This window comes from Pituophis catenifer, unplaced genomic scaffold (genome assembly GCF_029215685.1).
Source record: "Pituophis catenifer annectens isolate HBS135680 unplaced genomic scaffold, rPitCat1.0.hap2 SCAF_9, whole genome shotgun sequence".
In the NCBI taxonomy this organism is placed as follows: Eukaryota; Metazoa; Chordata; class Lepidosauria; order Squamata; family Colubridae; genus Pituophis; species Pituophis catenifer.
In genome coordinates, this window is record NW_027256889.1 from 3,492,569 (window position 1) to 3,519,552 (window position 26,984).

Sequence of the window (26,984 nt, forward strand, 5' to 3'; positions counted from 1 at the left end):
GAGAGAGAGGCTTTATAAACCTCCAAGCTCAGGCCGTCAGCAAGTCCCGACAAGAGTGGTGAAATTACAGTCCTTCCCGCAGAGGGAGAAGACAGGAACGGGCCAGTTGGCTCCAGGGAAGGAGGAGAAGTGGTGGCATCTCCCAGGCCTGACCCTTCTGTCTTTGCCCCAACACCGCCTGCCTGCCTGCCAAGCTTGGCCACATTCCGGTGAGGTTCCCTTCTCCGGCTTCTGTGACAGCTTCTCACCCCTCAGCCCTTCCTGAAGCAAAGGCGAAAAGACTCTCTGCAAGCCTCCCTCTCCAGAGCAGGGGCACGGGAGCCTTCTGATCCGGTGCCAGGGGGCGAGTTTGAAGAGATGCAGCAGCATCCGGACCACATGGGCTCCGTCGGCGGTGCCAGGCAATAGCGTGAGTCTCCGTCCCTTCTGGAACCCGGCTGCCTTGAAAGCTGAGCTGGTTGGGGCAGAGAGAACCTTGAAAGGGTGCATTTTCAAGTCCTTCGGCTGGACAGCGGCTGGGTGGCCAGACAGGACAGGCTAAGAAGAACGGAGAAGGTCGTCCTTTGAGCAGTAACATTCAAGAGTTTCCTTGGCTGGCAAGGGAGGACTCTGAGCCACCAGTTCCTGCCAGCTGCAAGACGAGAGGAAACGGCACTACGATGGGGTCAAGGAGCTGCGACAGGCACCGGGGCTTTTTGGGGACACCGGGGGTCTCCTGCTCGCAGCAGCTCTTCCTTCTCCTCGTGGCCCTCCAGCAGTTTTGCTCTGTCTGGGCCTTCTCCACTTGCAAGACCTTGGACATGGACCTGATGAAGCGGAAGAGGATCGAAGCTATCCGGGGTCAGATCTTGAGCAAACTCAAACTTCCGAAACCCCCCGAAGTGGAAGACTCGGAGTCACAGATCCTCACCGAAGAGATCATGGCCCTCTACAACAGCACTTTGGAAGTGATCCGAGAAATGGTAGCCGAGGAACCACAGGAAACTATTCATGAAGAATACTACGCCAAGCAAGTCCACCGGTTCATGATGATACCCATCGACAACGGTGAGTCCGGAGAGGGATGGGGAATGGTGGTGGGTGGGTGGGTGGGGGGCAATCAAAGGGGATAGGTTGGTTGGTTGGTTGGGTGAGTGGGTTGGTCTGTGATACAGTCCCTGGGTGCAGGCTGACCCAGATCCGGAAGGAAGACGGTGCTTCCTCCATTGATGGAGATAAAGTTAGGAGGAAGTATCTCGAGCAGCTTCAGTTCTCACGGGTGGAGGCCTTTAGTGGCCTTTGGAGAAGAAAAATCTAGTGTTTTTGGGGAGCCCCTTTTGAAAATCTGCTCCCCGATTTGTGAGTCAGAAAAAGGAGCGCTCAAATTCTGGAGGTTTGGACAAGTATGGAGCAAGGATGGGTGTCCAACTTTTGGCAAGTTTAAGAGCTGTGGACTTCAACTCCCAGAATTCCCCAGCCAGCTTGGGAACTTTAAGACCTCTGGACTACAACTCCCAGAATTCCCCAGCCAGCTTGGGAACTTTAAGACCTGTGGACTTCAATTCCCAGAATTCCCCAGCCAGCTTGGGAACTTTAAGACCTCTGGACTTCAATTCCCAGAATACATGAGCCGATGGCTCGTGTAGGTTAAGACAGTACAGGTCATCCTCCATTCTGAGATGTTGCTAAGCGAGGCGGTCGTTGAGTGAGTCGTGACCGGTTTTGCAACCTATTTGGCCACCGTTGTTAAGTGAATCCGGCCGGGATGAAGCGAACCTGGCTCCCTTTCACTGACTTTGCTTGTCGGAGCAATGCCGGCTGGGAAGGTTACAAGTAGGGATCACGTGATCATAGGGATGCTGCAATGGTCATAAGTGTGAAAACCGGTCCTAAGTCATTTTTTTTTTCAATCCTGTTGTAACTTCGAACGGTCGCTAAATGAATTATCGTAAGTTTACTCTGGCTACCTGTAAATACTGGGAGTCCTCAACTTTTAAAACAATTCATTTAGCGACCGTTCAACGTTACAAAGAAAAGTGACTTAGGACCGTGTTTCACACTTACGACCATTTCAGCATCACACGATCAAATTTCAGGCGCTCGGCAACTGACTCGTATTTATGACGGTTGCAGTGCCCTGGGGTCACGTAATCCTCTTTTGCGACTTTCTGACAAGCAAAGTCAATGGGGGAAGCCAGACTCACTTAACAACCGTGTTCCTAACTTAACAGGTGCCGTGATTCCCTTAACAACTGTGGCAAGAAAGGTCGTAAAATGGGGCAAAACTCACTTAACAACTGTCTCGCTTAGCAACAGAAATGTTGGGCTCAATTGTGGTCGTAAGTCAAGGACTACGAGTACAGTACAGTATAGTGCAGTTCAATACAATGCAGTTCAATACAGTTCAATACAGTTATACAATACAATACAATACAATACAATACAATACAATACAATTCATTTCAATTCAATTCATTTCATTTCATTTCATTTCATTTCATTTCATTTCAATTCAATACAATACAGTTCAATACAAAACAATGCAAAACAATACAATACAATTCAGGAAGTTCTCTGACCCCCTTATGACTTTGCTGAGGCTAAAATCACATACTTGCATCCCGACATCACAACACAAGTTCTATCCAGTTCGTATTGTATCGTATTGAACAATACAGTTCGATACGATACGATACGATACGATACGATACGATACGATACGATACGATACGATACGATACGATACGATACGATAGAATAGAATAGAATAGAGTACAGTACAGTACAGTACAGTTCAGTTCAGTTCAGTTCAATACAATACAATACAATACAATACAATACAATACAATAAAGTTCAATACAATACAATACAGTTCAATACAATACAGTTCAATACAATGCAATGCAATGCAATACAATACAATACAATACAATACAATACAATACAATACAATACAATACAATACAATACAATACAATACAGTTCAATACAATACAATACAGTTCAATACAATACAATACAGTTCAATACAATACAATATAATACAGTTCAATACAATACAATGCAATGCAATGCAATACAATACAATACAATACAATACAATAAAATACAGTTCAATACAATACAATACAATACAGTTCAATACAATGCAATGCAATGCAATACAATACAATACAATACAATACAATACAATACAATACAATAATACAATACAATACAATACAATACAATACAATACAATACAATACAATACAATACAATACAGGTAGTTCTCTAATCTCTTATGACCTTGCTGATGCCAAAATCATACACCTGCATCCCAACATCCCAACGCAAGCTCTATCCTTTTGTTCCTGCATCACAACAACAACACACCCCAAAACACGTCAGGGAGACTTTTGCGTTGCCGTGTCACGAAGTTGCCCGTCACGCTACAAACCTCAGGTAACCTAACCCCCCTCCCCCCCCAAAAAAAATCTAGAGACAGTTTCTGGCAACTGAACTGGGCTTAACTTTTTTAAGCATCCTCTCAGAAGCCAGGTTGGCAGCCCGATGCCAAGTTTGAGAAACGGGGATACATGCCGAGAGGAAAGAGGCAAGCTGCCCGCGGAGGAAAAATCCTCTTTTTAATCGCTTTGGCAGCAGGAGGCGGTGATGAAGTCCCCGGGGACTTTTCTCGAAAGGTGAAAATAAAACGGGGCCTCGCATTTCACTCCTGCAGCCCCAAAACTGTGGTTTCAGGAGTAAGATTTTTTGTTTTTCTTTTGTTTTGAAACTTAATTTTCAGAAGAGAGTGTAGAGGGCACATTCCGGAAGCTTTATCTTTATAATTCCTGTCTTCCTTTGGCATTTTTTTTTTTCCCACACACATCCAATGCCTGCATCCAATGCTACCTTTGTAGAAACTCTTTTAATGAACCCAAGAAAGTCCTGGAAGAAAAGTTTTCTCTTTAAATTAAACGGATGTGTTTCTCTCTCTCTCTCTGTTTTTGCAACGTCAGCTTTGGCAGAGGGGAAGAGCGGTGGCGGGTGCAAACGGAGATTGGTTGGGCAAAACTCGAGGTCTTGCTTCCGGCGGTGAAATTGCTGGTCTCAAGGCACGATGCCCTCCCCCCCCCTCGTCCAGGTAGTCCTCAACTTACGACCGGAACTGAGCCCTTGCGACCATAACGGCCTGAATGACACAGTTGTTCGGTGGCTTTTTTTTACAACTTTCCTTGCCAGGGTTATTTCAGTGAATTCCCCCGCAGTCACACCGTTGTTAAGTGGCTTCCCTTGTTGGCTTGGCTTTGCCAGAAGGTCGCAAAAGGGGATCGTGTGGACCCCGGGGACACGGCGACTGTCGCAAATATGAGTCAGTTGCTCAAAAGGTTTCAATTTTGATTGCAGGGGCTGCAAGTGTGAAAAACGAGCGTAAGATATTTTTTTCCGGTGCCGTTGTAACTTCAAACGGTCACTAAATGAACGGTTATAAATCAAGGACTATCTGTGGCTGTAAGTCAAGGACTTATCTCCCCTGCTAAAATTGGTTGAGTGCTCCAAAAATCTCTTCTAGCTTGCCAGTGGTGGACTCACAGAGGACTAGCCGCATGAGCAGGCACTCAGTTGCCTAAAAATACCTCTTAAAATGGCCCAATTGAATTGAATTACAGAATAAGAGTTGGAAGGGACCTTAGAGGTCTTGTAGTCTAACCTGCTGTTCAAGCAGGAAACCCTATAACATTCTGGATTTACACACGCAGAGGATTGCTTGGCACGGCCAGGCCGAAGCTGGCACCTTCTATTTTCAAATTCTGGCACTCCTATTTGTAGGGCAACCCTTAGCAGACCCTGGGAGCCAGAATTAACTAGGATGTTTTGTTCCTCTGAAGCTAAAAACACCGGAGCAGAGCAGGCGAGCGCAAGAAATAAGCTGGCAACCAGGTTTAGTGTCGCCAAACCTTCGCAAGCCATGTTTTGTGGCCACCACATTAGGCACGTAATTCCTCTGGCTTATCAGAAGAATAATTCGGGGTTCCGACTTGAGCTGGGGCTGCGCAAGAATAAATTTAAAAAATGCAATCCAGACAGCTGGGAGGAAAGAAGAAATATTTATTCCTAAAATGCAAAAAGAGTTTGACTTTAGGGGCACCTGCAGAGAAATGGGGTACAGAAACCGATTTTCATAGGGGAAATCTTATCCTGCTGTGGAAATGTCTACATGCTGATTCTGCGGTGACGCTTGAAGGGCGTGTATGTTTGTGTCTGCGTGTAGGTATGTCTACGGTGTTTATTCTTGCGAAGGTGCAGTTCCGCCAAAGAGACCGAATTTAATGAATTCTATTTCTGTTCGCAGACCTTATCCTTTGATATGTGGATTAGGTCCGGGCAACTTATACGGAAGTTTTGACAAAAGTTTGCTAATTTGAATTGATTAACCGAGTTTCCGCTTGACTGTCAATTTACCTACTGGAGACAAGGATTCACACAGTCACATTTTAAGGGAAAGTGGAAACGGTATAAAGACTAAAATATAGTTGGATATAAAACTTTCTCACGGGCTGCAAAAATTAGCATCCGGACTTCTCGGAACCGAGCGGGGAGAAGATGACACACGGGGCGGAGGGTGGGTGGGTGGGGGAAATAGAGTTTGCCGTAAAGACGGGGATCCCACCCAGATTGCAGCCAACTCCGTCTTGGTTCAAGGTGTAATTACCTGTTGGGTGTGGCTGGCATGCCGCCTAAACAAACCCACGGACCCTCCAGGGGTAGGTGGCACCTTTGGTAATTTTTGTGGTCTCCTAGAAGGTAAGATGGATTTTTTTTATTATTTTTTTTTACCGTCCTGGCACGTGCCAACCAGCCCGGGAATCCGGGAGGAAAAAAAAAAAAAAGTTGTGTAGGCACAAGAACATTTTTCACTTAGGAATGTTGCCCTGTGGGGCTCAATTCTCCTCTGAAGGGGGTTTGTTTAGCCTGGCTGGCCAGGGCTGCGGAAAGAGAGGTGGGCTAGATTTTTGTGTGTTTGTGATGCACTTTATTTCCATTGCTCGACTCCGCAATCTTGACTTAAAATCCTTTGTTTATGATGGTAAGTGTGAAAGGTTGTTCACACTTACGACGGCAGTCACACGCAGATCAAAAGTCACGCAAGAGGCGAATGCAAAGACCAAGTGTGTGTATGTATGTGTGTGTATGCATGTTGTGTGTGTGTGTGGGGAGGGGGCACCCGTTGTGGGGAGAGTTGAGACAAGCAAAAGTGACTTAGCAAAAGCACTTTGGGCTGCTGATAAATTGAGGCTCCAAAGACGGATGTCCTGTGCCCCTTCTCGGGGATAAACACACACACACACCCTCCGCCTGGTCCCACAACCCACTTCCGCTTGTGGCTTCGGGTTTTTTCTCCCCCATAAGTCCCGTCGGGCCTGTTTTCTGACCTCCAACAGCAGCCCCAAACCTAGAGGAACCTCCGCCGAGGGGAGCCTTTCCAGATCTTGAAGGCTGCCCCACTCTGTGCCCATTCTGGAGTGGGGAGTAAATGAATTAAATTTATTTTTTTTAGAGATTGGATAACCGTTTGTCTGAAATGGTGTTAGGGTTTCCGGCCTAAGCAGCGGGAATGGACTAGAAGACCTCTGAGGTGCCTTCCAACTCTGTGATTCTAATTCTCAACCTTGGTAGCTTGAAGATGGGTGGACTTCAACTCCCAGAATCCCCCAGCCAGCGCTGCTGGCTGGGGGATTCTGGGAATTGAAGTCCACCCATCTTCAAGCTTCCAAGGTTGAGAAACACTGTTCTAGTCCCAATGGCTGGATCAGAGAGAGAAATAGGCCTACAATGATTCGTACCTGCCACCATGGCACCTGCGGTTCGTACCTGCGTCCCTAGTGAGGTTTATACTGAAGTGTGTCCCCCAAAAGGAAGAGCTTTTTTTTTTTAAAAAAAAAAAAATCACTTAAAGTAGTATTTCTCAACCTTGGCAGCTTGAAGATATGTGGACTTCAACTCCCAGAATTCCCCAGACTGCATGAATAGCATAGAATAACAGAGTTGGAAAAGGGACCTTGGAGGTCTTCTAGTCCAGTGGTCCCCAACCCCCGGTCCGCGGACCGGTGCCGGGCCGTGGAGTACCTGGCACCGGGCCGCGCAGCGGCCGGGGGACAGGAACGCTGCAGCGCAAAGGCTCCTGGGCCGTGCGCAATGGGCCTGCGCAAAGGCTCCTGGGCCGTGGCCCCACCCCTGCGCGCGCTCAGCGGGCCGCGGCGATAAAAAGGTTGGGGACCACTGTTCTAGTCCAACCCCCTGCTTAGGCAGGAAACCTTACACCACTTCGGGCAAAGGGTTATCCAACATCTTCTTAAAAACTTCCAGTGTTGGAGCATTTACAACTTCTGGTGGCGAGTTGTTCCACTGATTAATTGTTCTAACTGTCAAGAAATTTCTCCTTAGTTCTAAATTGCTTCTCTCCTTGATTAGTTTCCACCCATTGCTTCTTGTCCTGCCCTCAGGTGCTTTGGGTTGAGTGGACTTCAACTCCCAGAATTCCCTAGCCAGCATACTTTAAACTGGATGGATGTCAAACTCCCAGAATTCCCCACGCAGCATTCTTTAAGATGCATTGACTTCAACTCCCAGAATTCCCCAGAGTAAATACTTTAGGTTTGGATGGACTTCAACTCCCAGAATTCCCTAGCCAGCAGGCTTTAAATTGAAGGGGGTTAACTCCCAGAATACCCCAGACAAGCATTAAAATCCATGGACTTCAACTCCCAGAACTCCCCGGAGCGCATGCTTTTAAGGTTAAATGCAAGATCTTTCTTTTAAGAAGCCCTTTTTTTTTAAGGGACCTGATCAACCTCTTCCCATTTCGCAGCAAGGAAAACTGAGGTCAGCAGGGAACCGGGTTCAACCCCGGTAATTTCGGGGAGCGAAGTAGGGCGAACCTGTTCCTCCTGTTGTTTTATTTCTGGGCTTTTGTCATGTTGGAAAGTCCCAATAATAGTTTGGGAATTTCCTCCGACTGATAAGGCTTCCAACATCTTATCTGGCTTTGTGCAGCTGTAAAACATCAGCCTGTAAAATTCCGTTTTTTGAAGAAATTGCGGCCGTGTCATCTGGAAACAATGAAAAAAACGATGACCACATCCAAATTTAAAGAGGGGAAGTGGTTAATCCGGGGGGGGGGGGGCGTTTTCCCTGTCCTATCGTGATAGGGAAGTGGTCCCTAGTGGTGATGTTGGTAGGGGGGAAACCAATTTTCCTGCTTCTCTCTCCCCCCCGCCCCCCGCCCCCAAGGCTTCTGTGCTTTAAGATAGGGGATCCCCAAACTTGGCAACTTTTAAGACTTGCGGGCTTCAACTCCCAGAATGCCTTGGAACAGTGGTGCTGGCTGAGGAATTCTGGGAGTTGAAGTCCCCAAGACTTCCATGTGCCAGATTTGGAGAGCTCTGTTTTAAGGGGCGCAGGACAGAGACCAGCCATTTGCAACCGAGGCAGCTGAGGCTGGGTGAGGGGGAAAAAAAATAATAATTTGGCAGCTTCAGAGATGACCCCAGGACTGAGTCAGACTCCCGGCATCTGGGAGGAAAAGCACAGTCTGATTTCATGGGAGCTCAGAGGATGCTCTCTTGAAAAACGCAATATATATATATGTATTTTTTCACCCGTTCCTCCTGGGCTGGTTTGGTTAAGTATCCAAATTTACATTGGCTGCTTTCTGCAGTTTGAGGGCAGAAGAGCAGACAAAATCCATCTCCTTAGGTCAGTTGGCAACCTGGGGAATGTTTCTTTCTCTTTCTTTCTTTGTTTCTTTGTTTCTTTCTTCTTTCATTTTTCTCTTTCTTTTTCTTTATCTTCTTTCTCGCTTTATCTTTTTTCTTTGTCTTCTTTTTTTTCTTCTTTCCTTTCTTCTTTTTCTTCTTTCTTTCTATCCTTTCTTTCAGTTTTTTCTTTTTCTTCTTTCTTTCTCTTCCTTTCTTTTTCTTTCTTTCTTTTTTTTCTTTCTTTCTTTCTCTTTCCTTCTTTACTATTCCTGCTTTCTCTTTTTCTTCTTTCTTTCTAACCTTTCTTTTTCTTTATTTCTTTCTTGCTTTATCTTTTTTCTTCGTCTTCTTTCTTTTCTTGTTTCCTTTCTTCTTTTTCTTCTTTTTTCTTTTTCTTCTTTCTTTCTATCCTTTCTTTTTCTTCTTTCTTGCTTTATCTTTTTTCTTTGTCTTTTTTCATTGTATGGGCATACTGTGTATACAAGTACAATGACAATAAAATTATTATTATTGTTATTATTATTATTCTTTCTTTCCTTTTTTCTTCTCTTTCTTTATCGTCTTTCTCTCTCTCTCTCTCTCTCATTTTCTTGCTCTCTTCTCTTTTATTAGAACCACGAGACTTTTTGTTTTTCTTCCTCTCTGAAGATTCTCTTCCTTTCTTCCTTCCAATTTCCTCGCTCTGGATTCTATCTTTGTTTTCTCCAAATTGCTGTGTCCTGTTTGTTTGCAACGGAAGACGGTGCATATTTTTGAAAAAACGAACAATCCTGAATGCTGTGGTTGGAGACTTGGAGAGAAAGCTGAAAAACAAAACAAAACAAAAAACATACCAAAAAAAAAAAAACACCACCCCATGGTCTCTGTCTCTTTGACCAAAGTCAAAGCTCCTTTGATCTTCCAAGGAAGAGAAACTTTAAAAATAGACTCTTCCTGTAGCCGAAATAGATGCTGTGACGAAGTCATACGAGAAAAAAAAGAAAATTAAAAAAAAAAATGAGGTTGGGTTGAGTACATGAATGTCTTTTGAAAATCCTCCGGTTTCCCTGGATGGATGGATGGATGAATGAACCAGCAGGGGTGGGCTTCAAAAATTTTAGCAAGGGGTTCTCGGCCCGGTTTCTGGGTGGGTGGGGCCATGGGGGTGGGTGTGGCCTAGTTGGCCTCCTGCATCACAGCTGGGGGGGGTGTTTTTGCCCTCCCTTGGCTCCAGAGGATTTCCTATAGCCTCTGGGAGGGTGAAAACGGCCTCCCCAGGCTCCAGAGGCCCTCTGGAGGCTTCCTGAACTTCCTGTAGGCCCGTTTTTCACCCTCCTCGAGCCTCCGCACGTGTCCTGCACTTACCTGCATCCAAAATGAGATGCGTGGGGACTCCTGGGAGGGGTGAGGCGGGGTGGGGTGGGGTGGGCGGGGCCAGCCAGAAGTGAGATTTGGGGGTTCTCCGAACTGCACAGAATCTTAGCTAGAGGTTCTCCCGAACCCCTGTGAACCAGTCTTCTGAAAAACAGCTGAGCCCCAGAGATCATACAGCTGGGCCTGACCCATAGAACTGGGCTCAGACCTTGAATAAAAAATCTGTTGATTGATTTGCTGATTCTGTTGAGCTGGGTTAAAAGGGAGCCCGAGGTTAGGAATCTTCCCGATTATAAGTAGTTCTCCTCTTACGACAGTTTGTAGAGCGATCGTTTGAAGTTATGACGCCATTGAAAAAAAGTGACTTAAGTTACGACCGTTCCTCACACATAGAAACATTGCCGCATTTTATTTTATTTATTTATTTATTTATTTAATTTGTATACCGCCCTTCTCCCAGAAGGGACTCAGGGCGGTGAACAGCCAAAATTAAAAATACATACAATACAAAAGTTAAGATAATTAAAAAGAATTAAATCATTGGCTTCCCAATTTAAAACCCCCAAGTCTATAAAATTTAAAATCCCAATTAAGAACCATTTAGGCTAGGCCGGCATCCCCACAGTCACACAAAATTCAGGGCAAACGATTCATATTTATGACGGTTGCATAAATCCCTTTTTGCGACCTTCTGACAAGCAAAATCAACGGGGAAGCCAGATTCACTTAATAACCACGTTGCTAACTTAACTTTAGTGATTCGCTTAAGCGCCGTAGCAAGAACAGTCGTAAAATGGGGGCAAAAATCACTTAGCAACAGGAATCCTGGGCTCAGTTGCGGTCATAAAGTTGAGGCGTATCTGTAATTTAAATTTGATTTAACGTCGACAAGATCATCAGCTTAAGCCAGAGATGATAGTTTTGTTTGGATGTTGCCTGTCATATGAACGCAGGCCATTGTGCTTTGTTAACCTGGGATTAGAATCTTGTGTGAATGATGGTCCTTTTCTGGGGCTAAACTCCTGGCTGCATTATTCTGAGGCTGAATAAATGAGTTTTCCCTAGGTGAGTATAAGAAAGAATTTCTCAATCTTAGCCACTTTAAGATGTGTGGACTTCAACTCCCAGGATCCCCTGGCTGGGCTGCTCCTTTCTTTACCGGCTGAGATTGCTGGATATTGTAGTTCTACAATCTCTGAAGACCGATAGGTAGTTTTCTCTTTCTCTAAATTGGGGCTCCCCAAACGTGACAATTTTAAGATTTGTGGACTTCAACTCCCAGAATTCCTCACCCAGCATGTGGAAGCCCACAAGTCTTCAAAGTTACAACTTTGGAGACCCCTGCTCTAAATCAGGGGTCTCCAACCACAGCAACTTTAAGACCTGTGGACTTCAATTCCCAGAATTCCCCAGCCAGCTTGGGAACCTTAAGACTTGTGGACTTCAATTCCCAGAATTCCCATACTGGCTGAGGAATTCTGGGTCCTGCACTCCATCCATCTTCAAAGTGGCCACGGTTGAAAGGCCTTCTGCTCATCTCCTTACTGTTGCTTCCTGTCTCCTATCTCTAGAAAGCTACGGCGATCTGTACAAGAAGGATAGCCAAAACGTCTACTTTGGATTCGAAATCGAACCCATCCGGAAGGTCCTTAGTGACCCCAATTTGCTGTACCGTGCAGAGCTGAGGATGCAGGCCTCGGGACATGGTCAAGAGCAGCGACTGGAGCTTTACCAGGTAGGATGTGGTGGACTGTAGTCTGGATTCCCAGAAGTTGGGGGGCTGTATTCTGGAGGAGCAAGAGACAGCAAAGTTTGGAGAGTTTGTGTGGGAGAAAGTGAGTGAGGACAGCTCCTCCTTAACAGTTCCCACAACACAGGGAGTCTTTGAGGTAAACCATTCATTTAGTGACCATTTGAAGTTAGTGGTGCTTTACCAGGTAGGATGTGGTAGATTGTAGTCTGGATTCCCAGAAGAGGGGGGGGCTGCATTCCGGAGGAGCAAGAGACAGCGAAGCTTGGAGAGTTTATGTGGGAGAAAGTGGGTGAGGACAGCTTAATAGTTCCCAGAGCACAGATAGTCTTTGAGGTAAACGATTCGTTTAGGGACCGTTCGAAGTTACAGAAAATGACTTCGAACTGATTTATCATACTATTTATTTATTTATTTATTTATTTAATCGCCATGGTCCCGCGATCAAAATTTGGGAGCTTGGCAACTGGCATGCCCAGTGTACCATTCCCGGGATCATATGATCACCAGTTGTAATCAACCCAGCCTGCTCCTGACAAGCAGAGTCAATAACGGAAGGCAGATTTGTTTAACGACTGCACAATTCACTTAACAACTGAAGTGATTCACTTAACAACCACAGCCCCCTCCACTCCTAACCAAAAAGCATCCAGAATGGCGTAGAGGAAAAACAAGATTGGAACCCAGGATTGAAATCTGAAATCTTCCCTGCTGCTGTTTTTATATTCTACTCTGGAAAGTCTCTTCACGCCAGATAGTGGAGAAATTTATGTTAGGAGGAAAAAGGGGGAAACTGCAGCTTTACTTTTCACATGCTTTTATAAGCCCTTCGCTTTTGATCTTTTGCTTTACCCCCCTCCCAAATAGGGATAATCAGGTTCAAACTTCAAACCAAGCCCTGAAAGGAAATATTTTTAATTCAGGGATGTGCAATCTTGGTAACTTTAAAAACTTGTGGACTTCAACTCCCAGAATTCTGAGAGTGGAAATCCACAGGCCTTAAAGATGTCAAGGTTGGACACTCTTGCTCTAAACCAGTGTGTCAGGTTTCGAGGTCGTCTCAAATAAATTGCATTTCAAACAAAGTCTTTGATGAAAAAACTCCCATTTATTAAGCACGACATTCTAACTCCGACTCCATCGTAGCCAACCCTGACTTCCTGACCCAAAACCCTCCCTTTCCTTTCCCCACTCCTCTGCACTCATTGGCCATCTTCCAAGTCACTCTACCCCTAATCTACTGCTCCAGCTCAAAGGAATTTCCCCCCTCCCATCCCATCTCCTAGGGGATATTATCTCCAGGGAAAATAAGTAGGTGAAAAATCAAACGTCCCTTTCCAGATGCCTCCACTTCTCCTTCTTATGTCAGCACTAGAGTAAATGCAGCTTGAAGGGCTGACATCATGTTTCTCAACCTTGGTAGCTTGAAGATGGGTGGACTTCAACTCCCAGAATCCCCCAGCCAGCAGCGTGGCTGGGGGATTCTGGGAATTGAAGTCCACCCATCTTCAAGCTTCCAAGGTTGAGAAACACTGCTCTAAACAAAAAGGAAAAATGAACCTCTCTCTAAATTTCTTTTAATGTGAAACATTATTGCAATCGCCCTTGGATTCTCACAACGGCCTGCCTGTTTCTCTTTTTGTGGCGAGATTAAATGATGCTGCAAAAAAAAGACGACTTTTGGGGGAGCGGCGGAAATGGGTGAGAGCTTCGCCTCTTGGTTCGGCCCAAAGGGCAGGAAAAAAAAAAGTTTGAGGACTAGAACCTTTTTCTTTTAAAACCAAAAGCTCGAAAGCTGGATGAAAGAAAGCAAGCCAGGGTATTTTGTTGGGCTATGTAAATGTCCACAGAAGCTGTTCCTTTAAGACGTTCTGTCTTGCCCATCTCTCCTTAGCAAAAAGACCACTCAGGGAATGATTCCACTTGGTACTACCTTCAAGGGCTGTCGTTAAAGGTGAAGAGCGAAAAAGAATGGCTGTCCTTCGATGTCACCAATGTTCTCCGGTTGTGGCTCGCAAGTAGAGGTAGGGTGGAAGGTGGTGGGGGATGACTGGGCACCAGGGATTTGCTCTCCTTTGTGCCAATGAAAAGGTAGACTCAATTTTCAGAATCCTGTTTGTAAACAAGGCAGCTTTGAAATGGGTGGACTTCAATTCCCAGAATTCTGGTGAATTCTGATGTATTCTGGGAGTTGAAGTCATGCATCTTAAAGCGTGCTGGCAGGGAATTCTGGGAGTTGAAGTCCATGCATCTTAAAGCATGCTGGCAGGGAATTCTGGGAGTTGAAGTCCATGCATCTTAAAGCATGCTGGCGGGGAATTCTGGGAGTTGAAGTCCATGCATCTTAAAGTATGCCGGCTGGGGAATTCTGGGAGTTGAAGTCCATGCCTCTTAAAGCATGCTGGCGGGGAATTCTGGGAGTTGAAGTCCATGCATCTTAAAGCATGCCGCCTGGGGAATTCTGGGAGTTGAAGTCCATGCATCTTAAAGCATGCCGGCTGGGGAATTCTGGGAGTTGAAGTCCATGCATCTTAAAGCATGCTGGCGGGGAATTCTGGGAGTTGAAGTCCATGCATCTTAAAGCATGCCGGCTGGGGAATTCTGGGAGTTGAAGTCCATGCATCTTAAAGCATGCTGGCTGGGGAATTCTGGGAGTTGAAGTCCATGCATCTTAAAGCATGCTGGCTGGGGAATTCTGGGAGTTGAAGTCCATGCATCTTAAAGCATGCCGCCTGGGGAATTCTGGGAGTTCGTAATCCACCTACTATCTTAAATCACACTGGCTGGGGAATTCTGAGAGACAAAGTCCCCTCCCCATCTTAAAATTGCCAAGTTTGAAAAATCTTGGAGGAAATGATATATGCCAACCTGCTTCAAAGCCGGAAGGGGGCATCCGATAAAAACGTCTCCTGAAATGAGCAAAGGCCTTTGTTGCTTTAAGCCCACTTCGATTCTGTTTTGGGGCGAGGGGGCTTCTCTGAAATAGCTTGCTGGCTTTGGAGAGGGCTCCAATCCTGACCCCCGATCCTAATATTTGTATTTCAGATGAGCTGGGGAGATTCCGACTTAGCACTCACTGTTCCTGTGATGGCAGACGAAACGATCTAACGATACAAATTGAAGGTAAGAACCGGGCAAAGGGAAGTAGATGTTGGATGAGGGGAGTCTGCCCGCAGCCAAGATCTCACTTTTTTTTTTTCTACTTTGATTTATATGCCGCCCTTCTCCGGAGACTCAGGGCGGCTTACAATGTGCTAAGCAATAGCCTTCATCCTTTTGTATATTTATACAAAGTCAGCTTATTGCCCCCCACAACTGGGTCCTCAATTTACCTACCTTAGAAAGGATGGAAGGCTGAGTCAACCTTGAGCCTGGCGAGATTCGAACCTGCAGTAATTGCAGGCAGCTGGTCTTAATAACAGGGTGCTTTAGACCATTGTACTACCAAGGCTCTACTTGACTCCACTTGCTTATTAAGTCTCTAAATAAGGGTCATAGCTCCCATAAACCACCCCATCTATAGGGAGATACTCAGTGGTGAAATCCATTTTTTTTTTTAGTACCGGTTCTGTGGGCGTGGTGTGGCTTGGTGGGCATGGCAGGGGAAGGAAGGATACTGCAAAACCTCCATTTCCACCCCACTCTGGGACCAGCCAGCGGTGGCATTTGCCAGTTCTCCGAACTACTCAAAATTTCCCCTACCGGTTCTCCAGAACCTGTCAGAACCTGCTAGATTTCACCCCTTGGGTCCACCTTTTTTCCAAAGCACCAGAAGGCAGGACAAGAACTAATGGACGGAAACTAATCAAGGAGAGAAGCAACCTGGAATGAAGGAGAAACTTCCTAACAGTGAGGACAATTAGCCAGTGGAACAGCTTGCCACCAGAAATTGTGGGCGCTTCACCACTGGAGTTTTTTAAGAAGAGCCTGGACAGCCACTTGCGTCAAATTGTATAGGGTCTCCTGCTTGAGCAGAGGAGTGGGGTTGGACTAGAAGGCCTCCAAGGTCCCTTCCGGCTCTATTCTGATGATTGATGGATTATCTTTACAACATTCCTGCCGGGGATGTGTGACACACTGCAGCCAGGACCCCTCTCAATGCAGCCCGTAGGCTAAGCTGTGGTGGACGCTGCAAACCACAAGGGTCAGGGGCTGCCCAGCAGGGACAATCAAACCCTCCGCCAAGCCAGGCCAGCTTCTTAAGCCTGTTAGATGACTCCAGCCCTCCTGCTATGTAAACAGAAGTTTGTGGGCCAGTGTGGGATGCATCAATGCTCCCACTGTATTCACAGAGCACAGCTTAGCTTTGCAAGCTTCATCCAAGTTAAGGATAATTTGCAGGGAATTGAAAGGACAAAAAAAAAACAAAAAAACACCAGCATTCCAAAGGTAAATCTTTGGCCGTCCCCCTAATGGGGGGAGTTGAGACCCAGGCCCTGACCAGAAGCCTCTCCTGCCCTCCCCCTCACTGCCCCCCCCCTTTTGCACATCTCTGCCGCCTGCAAAACTTCACACCCGGGAAGTGTCAACTGCAACTCACACAGTCGAATTTTTTCTTCTGGGAATTTGGCTCAGCCGGCTTCCTCCTTCTGATGCCTGCCGTTCTTTCAGCCCGAGATTTTGGGGTGGGGTGGGGTAGGGGGCTTGCAGGGGGGATGTGTATGCGAGAAAATTAAACATCTTTGGTTTGTCTGCCAAAATTGCATCATGTGCTCTCAGAATGTATGAGTAACGGCAGAGCGTGGAGTTAAGAGGAAAGTTTTGGTCAAAAAGTATGGTCAGAATGATGTAGGAGTCATTCCTGAACTTTGGAAATGGCCTTTTTTCTCTCTCCCCTCTCTCTTCGTTTATCAAGTTTGGCAACTTTAAGACGGGGGGAACCGTAACTCCCAGAATTCCCCAGTCAGTACAGTCAACGCGCTCTACATGGGGCTACCCTTGAAAAGTGTTCGGAGACTACAGTTGGTCCAGAACGCAGCTGCACGAGCTATATTGGGTGCACCTAAGTACCCTCACATTACACCAATTCTCCGCGAGCTGCACTGGCTCCCTATTGGTCTCCGGTCACAATTCAAGGTGTTGGTTATTACCTTTAAAGCCCTACATGGCTCAGGGCCAGGCTATCTTCGAGACCGCCTTCTACCGCATAGCTCCCAGCGACCGGTAAGATCCCACAGAGTTGGTCTCATCCGGGTCCCGTCAGCTAAACAATGCCAGCTGGCGGGCCCGCGGGGGAGGGCCTTCTCTGTGGCTGCCCCAGCTCTCTGGGACCAGTTACCTCCTGAGATCCAGACCACCCCCACCCTATTGGCCTTCCGGAAAGCGGTGAAGACCTGGCTTTTCCGGCAGGCCTGGGGCCGTTGATCTCGCTCTTGCGATCTGGCGAGATCCGGCCATGAATGGTGTGAATGGGTTTTAATTGTTTTTAATGTTTTAATGTTTAATGTTTTTATATATGGTTTTTAATGCATTGTAAGCCACCTTGAGTCTTCGGAGAAAGGTGGCATACAAGTTGAACAAATAAATAAGTAAATAAGTAAATAAGTAAATAAATAAATAAATAAATAAATAAATAAATAAATAAATAAATAAATAAATAAATAAATAAAAACAGTCGCAAGGGTGAAAAAACAAAAACAACCGGGTCATAAGTTCACCTTTTTCAGTGCCATTGTAACTTTGGTCACTAAACGAACGGTGGAAAGTTGAGGGCTACCTCAACTGTAATTCGGATTCCTCCCTCAAAGCATCCACTGTAAACTTTCGAGTGGTTTTGCCAGCTGAAGTTTTTTTTAGGAAGTCGCCACAGATTCCCTATTCAATGGAGCATCCCGGGTCACTTTGCGGAGAGTTGCAAGTCAATGAATCCACTTCCCCTTTGCAGGCACCACCATCAAAAGAGGGGACCAAGGACCATTAATTGGGAAATCAAAGCAGCGTCCGTACCTGTGGATCATGGCCACCACACCAGAACGGGCTGATTCCTCGAGTCACAAGCGGAGAAAACGGGCCGCTCCGGATGCAGATTTCTGCAGCAGCCAGTAAGTCGCTGTGTCACTAAGTCAGGTGTGAACAGCCAGACCTAGACATGCAGAATTCGAGCTAACGACTTTATTACTTTCTGCCTCTAATACAGGAATCTCCCCAGACTGGCAGCCTCCAAATAGATAAGGCTCCAAGGAATTTTTGGGGGGGATCATTCCTAGCTTTTTTGGGGGGGCTTGCGCGGAGACTCCAGGCTAACTCTGCCCTTGCTCCCACCTTCCTGACAGGTTGGAGGCTTTCCACCATCAGCTGTTTTAAAACGTGATTGATTGATCAAGCTTATTGATCAATCAGTCAATCAAATAAATATATCGGACACAGAGGCAGCTTTTTCCCTTGTGCCATCACCCAGCTGAACACCTAGTTCCCAAAGTAGTAAGGGTCTATTACTATTATCCTTCTCATCTTTTCTGCTACCTTCCCTTATTGGTATCATTATTATGATAATTATTATTACTCTGTTGTTTTTGCATGTACACTGAGAGCTTCTGCAACCAAAGGCAAATTCCTTGTGGACCTAGTCACACTTGGCCAAATAAAGTATTCCGTTCCGTTCCATTCCATTCTGTTCTGTTCTATTAATATTATTTCTGTTCTATTCTGTTCCATTCCATTCCATTACATTTTATTTCTATTCTGTTTCATTCCATTCCATTCCATTCCATTATTTCTGTTTTATTCTGTTCCATTTTGTTCCATTCCATTCCATTTTTTTAAATTTTTTTTAAATTTGATTTATATGCCGCCCTTCTCCGGAGACTCAGGGCGGCTTACAATGCGCTAAGCAATAGCCTTCATACTTTTGTATATTTTTATACAAAGTCAGCTTATTGCCCCCACAATCTGGGTCCTCATTTTACCTACCTTAGAAAGGATGGAAGGCTGAGTCAACCTTGAGCCTGGTGAGATTTGAACTTGCAGTAATTGCAGGCAGCTGATGTTAATAACTGTTAATAACAGTGCTTTAGTCTGCCGCGCCACCAGGCTCTTATTTTATTTCTATTGTGTTCTGTTCCATTCCGTTCCGTTCCATTCTGTTCTATTAATATTATTTCTGTTCTATTCTGTTCCATTACACTACATTACATTTTATTTCTATTCTGTTCCATTCCATTCCATTCTATTATTTCTGTTTTATTCTGTTCCATTTCGTTCCATTCCATTCCATTTTATTTCTATTGTATTCCGTTCCGTTCCATTCCATTCCATTCCATTATTTCTGTTACATTCCGTTACGTTACGTTCTATTCAGAAAATCAGAGATTACAAAATTCAGAGCAAAAGGACTTAAGGGCATTTTTGGGCTCTCTTTTTTTTCCTAGATCCCCGGAAGCGAAAAATTGCTGCGTACGGCGTTTCTATATCGATTTCCGAAAAGATTTAAAATGGAAGTGGATCTATGAACCTAAAGGCTACTATGCCAATTTCTGCATGGGGCCGTGTCCCTATCTCTGGAGCGCGGATACTCAATATAGCAAGGTAAGGCTTGTTCCCCTCAGCGGTGTCTGCCCAGCAGGGTCAGAAAAATCAGGAAAGTTCATTTTTTAATATACTTTTTTTTTTTTTTGCTTTTCATCTTTTTTTATTTTTGTTCAAAAAGTTAAAATTCAAAACTTCAAAAAAAAAAATTTTTTTTTAACAAAAAACAAACCAGACATGAAAAATGTGTATTTAAAAAAAACAAAAAGAGGCCCAAATTTATACAGGTAGTCCTTGACTTAAGAACAGTTCATTTATTGACCATTCAAAGTTACACCTGCACTGAAAAAGGTGACTGATGACTGTTGTTTTTCCATTCTTATGACTGTTGTAGGGTCCCCGTTCTTCTAATTTAACCACTGCATTAATTCACTTAGCAACTTGTGGCAAGAAACTTGTGGTAAAATGGGCCAAAACTCACTTAACAAATATTTTGCACGTGGCAACAAATATTGGGGGGCTCAATTGTGGTCGTAAGTCGAGGACTACCTGTATACAAATGAGGCAGACCAAATTCTGATATTGGCTAAACTTCGAATATTAATGTCCTAAAACTTTAGCCAAGGCTGAAGTTCCTCTTCTGTGCTGATAAAAGGTTGCTGGATTGACGAAGGTATTTGACGAAGGTACTTATCTGTAAAAGGGTAAAATGACCCAAAACAGATGCATCCTGTTACTCACTGTTTATTATACCCCAAATGTCAGGTATATCCCCAGATATACCTGACATTTTTTAGTTTTTTAGTTGTTTGGCTTTTAATCTGTCAATGGGTTTTAATTCGAATTGTTTTAAATTTGGGCCAAAGTATATACTTCTTTTAATAATTTTAAATGTTGTATTGTTATGTGTTTTAGTTCTGGCTGTGCACCGCCCTGAGTCCACTAGGAGAAGGGCGGTATACAAATTGAATAAAATAAATAAATAAATAAATAAATAAATAAATAAATAAATAAATAAATAAATAAATAAATAAATAAATAAATAAATAAATAAATAAATAAATATACTTTTCCTGCAACACATATATTATCCCCCCCCAGTTGAATATTGATAAATATATTGCAAAAATATTAATTCCTCACCCCTTGTGAAGCAGACCCAACGTTTTTAAACTTCTAACTCTATTTGCAAATTATTAACCAGTCAAGACCTTGTTGATGTTTAGGGGTTGGATATTTCTGTGGATATTTCTGTTTTTCTACTTTGGTTGTTTTGATAAAGGAAGAAGGATAATTAATTTCCTGGCTTCGGATGAAAAAACAGGCCATCTTGTGCAGCCTGGCACCTCCCTTCGAAGAAGGCATTAGCTAAAAGTTGAGCAAGTGACTGGCATCCAGCCAGCCAAGATTGATGGCTTGTTTTCTCCCAGTTGGGTTCAAGAGGATAGGGAAGAAAACTATGGGTGGTCCAAGACTTGTGCCGAAGGTTTCGTTTGGCTAGGCAAGCCCTCAAACCAAACCACACCACACCACACCACAATAAATCAAATCAAATCAAACCAAACCTCTCAAAATCAATTCAATTCAGAATAGAGCTGGATGGGATCTTGGAGGCCTTTCTCGCAGTCTGTTGTGGCTCCCTTACCTGAGCCTGTGTCATTGGCAGGCGAGGACTCCGAGAGTGAAGGAGAGGAGTTGGCAAGGCCTCCCTCTCCAGGACCCTCCTCCCTGGCAATGCCTTCGGTGTCCGCCGAAGGGCAAGAGATAGGGCCGGGGCCAAGCACATCCACGCAGCCACAGGTGGACAGTGATGAGGGTAATGAGTCTTGGCTGGATCCACGCCAGCGTCGCAGAGATAAGCGCGTGCAACAGAAGAAAAAGCGTGCCCGAGATTAGACTGAGTCACTGGACCACACCCCACAGGGTATAAAAGGGAGCGTGGTGGCCAGTCAAATCTTGTGACGAACAAAGCTGAAAGCTTCCACGCCTTTCTGCATTGCCGGACTTTTGCTATAGACTTTGCTGGATTATCTTTGGACTTGATTGACTCTGTAATTATTGAGCTGTTTCTTTTGATGTACCAGAAGCGGGGAGAAGTTATCTCTCCTCTTCATAAGTAATAAACTCTTGGCAGGCAGCCACTAGGTTGTTGCCAAGTTCCGTTATCATAAGGAAAAGGATTTTGCCGGCTGGTTTGGTCTTTAACTCTTGAACGTCTGTTGGTGTGTGTGCGTGTGGGACGGGGACAGAACACAGTCCAACTCCCTGCTCAAGCAGGAGACCCTATAATAGCAATAGCACTTAGACTTATTTCCCGCTTTACGGTGCTTTGCAGCCCACTCTAAGCAGTTTAGAGTCAGCATTACTACCCGCAACAATCTGGGTCCTCATTTGACCCACCTCAGAAGGATGGAAAGCTGAATAACCATTTCAGACAAAGTGGCTTTCCAAGTCTCTTCTTAAAGACCTCCAGTGATGAAGCACCCACAACTTCTGGTGGCAAGCTGTTCCACTGGTTAATTGTCCTCACTGTTAGGAAGTTTCTCCTTCATTCCAGGTTGCTTCTCTCCTAGATTAGGTTCCATCCATTTTTTCTTGTCCTGCCTTCAAATGCTTTGGAAAATAAGTTGACTCCCTCTTCTTTGGGGCAGCGCCTCAATTATTGGAATACTGCTATCACGTCCCCCCAATCCTTCTTTTCCCTAGACTAGCCAAACCCAAATCCTGCAGCCATCCTTCATAATGTTTTAGCCTCCAGGCCTTTAATCGTTTTCGTTACTCTTCTGTACACTTCCTCCAAAGTCTTAACATCTGTTTTGTAATATGGTGACCAAACCTGGTTGCAAATATTCCAGGTGTGGCCTTACTAAGGATATATACCGTCTAAAAAGGCCTTTAATCCAGGGGTAAAATGCTCCCGGTTCGGACCGGATCACCCGATCCGGTAGCAATGGCGGCGAGTGGTTCGGAGAACCAGTAGCAAAAATCCCTGCCCCCCCCCATGTCTAGCTGAGCCGCTCAATCATCAGAGGCTTTTTTTTTTAATTTTTAAAAGCATTTTTTCTACCACCTCTTCGGCTGAAAAAAATGCTTTTAAAAGTAAAAAATAAAAGCCTCTGATGATCGTGCAGCTCAGCTGGGATCGTCAGAGGCTTTCAAAAGCATTTTTTATAACCTCTTCAGCCGAAGAGGTGGCAGAAAAAATGCTTTTAAAAGCCTCTGACGATCCCAGCTGAGTTGCCTGATCATCAGAAGCTTTCAAAAGCATTTTTTTTTTTTTACAACCTCTTCGGCCGAAGAGGTTGTAGAAAAAATGTTTTTAAAAGAAAAAAAAAGCCTCTGACGATCAGGCAACTCAGCTGGGATCGTCAGAGGCTTTTAAAAGCATTTTTTATAACCTCTTCGGCCGAAGAGGTGGCAGAAAAAATGCTTTTAAAAGTAAAAAAAAAAAAAAGTTGGCCATGCCCACCCAGTCACATTAACTCCCCCCAAGCCATGCCCACAGAACCAGTAGTAACAAATTTTACATTTCACCACTGCTTTAATCGCTTTAGTTGCTCTTCTCTGCGCTTCTTCCAAAGTTTCTTTCTTCTAATGTGGTGACCAAAACTGGATGCGGTATACTCCAAAGTGTGGCTTTATTAAGAAATCTTGCATCTCTAAGCAGGCTGTCCTTGTCTCCTTCGCACAGGTCCTCGCTCTCTACAACGTTCACAACCCCTCGGCCTCAGCCGCACCCTGTTGTGTCCCCGATGAGCTGGAACCCTTGGGCATCGTTTACTACGTCGGCCGACAAGCCAAAGTAGAACAGCTTTCCAACATGATCGTCAAATCCTGCCGGTGTAGCTGAGAAACAGGATCGGTGGTGGACTTGAGAATGTCTGAATGATCCCTCCGGAGAAAAGAGTCAGGACTGTGAGGAGGACCCCAACTTCGTTTCCCACCCCACTTCTCTCTGCTAAAAAAACCTCGTGCCTTTTCTACTTTCATTTTTTTCATTTTTGTCTTCACAAAAAAAAGGAATCTTTTTCTCTCTCTTGTTTTTGAAAAAAAAAACCCACAACTTGTATTGTTATTGTTATTGTTATTATTATTTTATTGGGTAAATTTATGTTTTTGGGGAGGGATGAGGATTGTCTTTTTTTATTTTTTATTTTTTAATTCTTTGGCTTTGGTGGTGGAGAGGACTTGCTCAGGAGAGAGAGGAAGAACGAGGAGGAAGAAGAAGGAGAAGGAGAAGAAGAAGAAAAGAGGCACAAACAGATCCACCAAAAATGGGCCAGGAAAGGAAAAAAAACCTCCTCTTGCAAACAGAAGCGGGAGGAACCAACTTGCTGCGAGACGGCAAAAGGAAATAAGGAATTAAAATTTGATCGGGGTCAGGAATTGTAAAAAGGGATAAAACCGCTGAAGGGTTGCCAGGCTGACTTTGGAACAGAGTCCAGAATTGTTTAGTCCAGAAGATCCAGAGAGAGGGATGTTGTTCTCCAGATGCCCAAACTTTGGAGGAGTTCTCGGGTCGCCGGACGATGCCCGATTCTCTGCCTTGGGATCTGGTGGGGAAGGGAAGACGTTCCCAAAACTGGATCAGCTCTGTCTTCCGGCTCCGAGATGTGATCATTTGGACAATATTCAAACCTTGTTCTTGGAAAAATCCCAAATTGCATGGAGTGAATGACTCTTCAGCAGACCTTGTGGCTCTGCTGACCCCCACTTCCTCTGCCCCACGCTGGCTTCCCAGGTGTTAGAAGATACTGGAGGAGAAATTGGATGGGGGAAAAAAAAGGGGTCAGGGGCTCTTTGAGACTCTTAGTGCTGGGATAACCCTGAAAAAGGTGGAGTGGATGGGCTATTCCAGCTGGGAAAGCTATACAGGGAGTCCTCAACTTACGACCATAAATGGGACTTCAATTTCCACTGCAAGTCGTTAAGCGAGTCGGGTTGAATTTCACTTTTTTTTTTTTTTTTTGGTTAAGCGAATCACTGCCGTTGAGCGAATCCTGTGGTCGTTAAACGAATCCGGCTTCCCCCACAGACTTTTGCTTGTCGGAAGCCAGCTGTGAAGATCGCAAAATGGGGATCCGGTAATCCCAGGATACGACAACGGTTGGTTGCCCAAGGGCCCGAATTTTGATCTTGTGACCGTGGGGGCTGCTGCGATAGGCGTAAGCGTGAGGACAGAGGCTTTTCGCAGTGGTGTTGTAACTTCGAAAGGTCGCTAAAGGAATGTTCGTAAGTGGAGGACTCTCTGTAACGCATCACTTTCACCATAGGGGATTTTTTTCCCTCTTGCCTGAATGTCTGCAGATTCTTATTTGCAGAAAAAGTTTGTCAGAACCGGGGTTGCGTTGAACCATTCTCTCTTCAAGGCGACAAGACTTTCTCTCCCAGGCTCCCGAGATAAGGGAAGGGTCTGCCAATTTTTCCTTTTCTCTCTCCAATCTTCACGGTAAATTCGGTGACCACAAACCGGACGGGGTTTCACACAATCGGCTCCATCTTAAACTTCCCTTAATAAATGGTGGTTCGGAGAACCAGTAGCAAAAATCCCTGCCCCCCAACCCCCCCATGCCCAGCTGAGCTGCACAATCATCAGAGGCTTTTTCTTTTAATTTTTAAAAGCATTTTTTCTACAACCTCTTCTGCCGAACATATGCTTTTAAAAGTAAAAAAAAAAAGCCTCTGATGATCGCGCAGCTCAGCTGGGATCGTCAAAGGGATCGTCAGCTGATGATCCCAGCTGAGTTGCCTGATCGGCAGAGGCTTTTTTTCTTTTAAATGCCTCTGACGATCCACGCTGAGTTGCCTGATCGGCAGAGGTTTTTTCTCTTTTAAAAGCCTCTGACGATCCAAGCTGAGTTGCCTAATCAGCAGAGGCTTTTTTTTTCTTTTAAATGCCTCTGACGATCCATGCTGAGTTGCCTGATCAGCAGAGGTTTTTTCTCTTTTAAAAGTCTCTGACGATCCAAGCTGAGTTGCCTGATCAGCAGAGGCTTTTAAAAGAAAAAAAGCCTCTGCCGATCAGGCAACTCAGCTGGGACCGTCAGAGCCTTTCGAAAGCATTTTTTTACAACCTCTTCGCCGAAGAGGTTGAAGAAAAAATGGTTTTAAAAGAAAAAAAAATTGGCCACGTCCCCCCAGTCACATTAACCCCCCCCCCACCAAACTATGCCCACAGAACCACTAGTAACAAATTTTAGATTTCACCACTGGGGCAGGGCCATCCACCATCTCCACTACCAGTTCGCCCAAATTGGTACGAACCGGCTGAATACCACCTCTGATTAGCCCGATATTGTAATTTGGGAGGGGTACCTGGCAAGGGGTGGGTGGGTGCCAAAAAAGGGAAGATCTTCATCCCCGTCTGCAGATGTCCTGCAGATGTCATGCCGAAGTATTCAAACTTTATGTGATTAGACACAAAAGGTATTTGTCTCTCAGCAGCTCTCAGTATACATGCTTTCCAGAATAATGATAATCGTCGTAATATTATCCAATAAGAGGAGAGAATAAAGAAGAGAATAAGAAGGGTAAATAATAATAGTCGGTGAGTTTTGACCCTGACAATGATTTATTTATTTTTTTGGAATGTCTTAGTGGACATTGTAGGAATCCAACCCTGTTTGATTTGTTTATGATCCCATATGTTGTGGGAAACACGGTTTAATTTCAACCACCTTAAGCATGTTATCAGAACATACCTGCTGATTTAGTTTCCCAAAACACTCTAAATAACTTTGGGATGTTGTACTGTTTTTTAAAAAAAATCTGTAGATCTGTTTTCCAGGATGGCTGTATAAAAACTACATTATAAATGAATAAATAAAGGTAGTCCTTGACTTATGACCTCAATGGAGCCCCAAAGTTTCTCTTGCTATGCGAGACATTTCTTAAATGAGTTTTGCTCCGTTTTACAACTGTTTTTGCCATGGCTGTTAAGCGAATCACAGAAGCTGTTAAGTTGGTAACACGGCTGTTAAGCGAATCTGGCTTCCCCATTGACTTTGCTTGTCAGAAGGTCGCAGAAAGGGAGAGGGGTGTCACGTGAGCCCAGGGACGCTGCAACTGTCATAAATACGAGTCATTTGAATTGTGATCCCATGACTGTGGGGATGTCGGAACAGTTGGCACTTTTATCAGTGCCCTTGTAACTTCGAACTAAATGAACTGTTGTAAATTGAGGATTACCTGTATATAAATAAATAAATAAATTAAATAAGTAAATAAACAAACAAATAAATATTTGGTTGTCCAATCTCTTCTTCAACGCCTCTAATGATGGTGCACCCACAACTTCTGGTGGCAAGTGGTTCCGCTGATTAATTGTTCTAATTCTCATTAATTCCAGGTTGCTTCTCGCCTTGATTCGTTTCCATCCGTTTGCTTCTTGTCCTGCCTTCAGGTGCTTTGGAGAATAAGTTGACCTCCTTTTTTGGGGGGGCAGCCCCTCAAATATTGGAACATTGCTATCATGTTCCCATAGTCCATCTTTTCATTGAACTCGACGAACCCAGTTCCTGCAACCGTTCTTTATATGTTTTAGCTTCCAGTCCAGTAGCGGGATTCAGCCAGTTTGGGCCAATTCAGGCAAACCGGTTCTTAAATTGCTGGCTGGCCCCGCCCCTTACCACCCCACCCTTTCCAGGAGTCCCCACGGGCCCCGTTTTGGCTCCCAGGAGGCTGCAGGGAGGCCTAC

General features: G+C 44.9%; 1 protein-coding gene across 1 annotated transcript; it reads left to right on the top strand.

The window, feature by feature from the left end:
* Nucleotides 1-659: 659 nt before the first annotated feature.
* On the top strand, nucleotides 660-23,258 carry TGFB1 (transforming growth factor beta 1). Its single transcript, XM_070949628.1, has 7 exons — nucleotides 660-1,047; nucleotides 11,646-11,809; nucleotides 13,719-13,848; nucleotides 14,870-14,947; nucleotides 17,709-17,865; nucleotides 19,192-19,348; nucleotides 22,980-23,258. Exons 1-7 carry the CDS (start codon nucleotides 660-662, stop codon nucleotides 23,136-23,138), a joined length of 1,233 nt encoding a protein of 410 aa, XP_070805729.1. The 3' UTR covers nucleotides 23,139-23,258.
* Nucleotides 23,259-26,984: the final 3,726 nt, after the last annotated feature.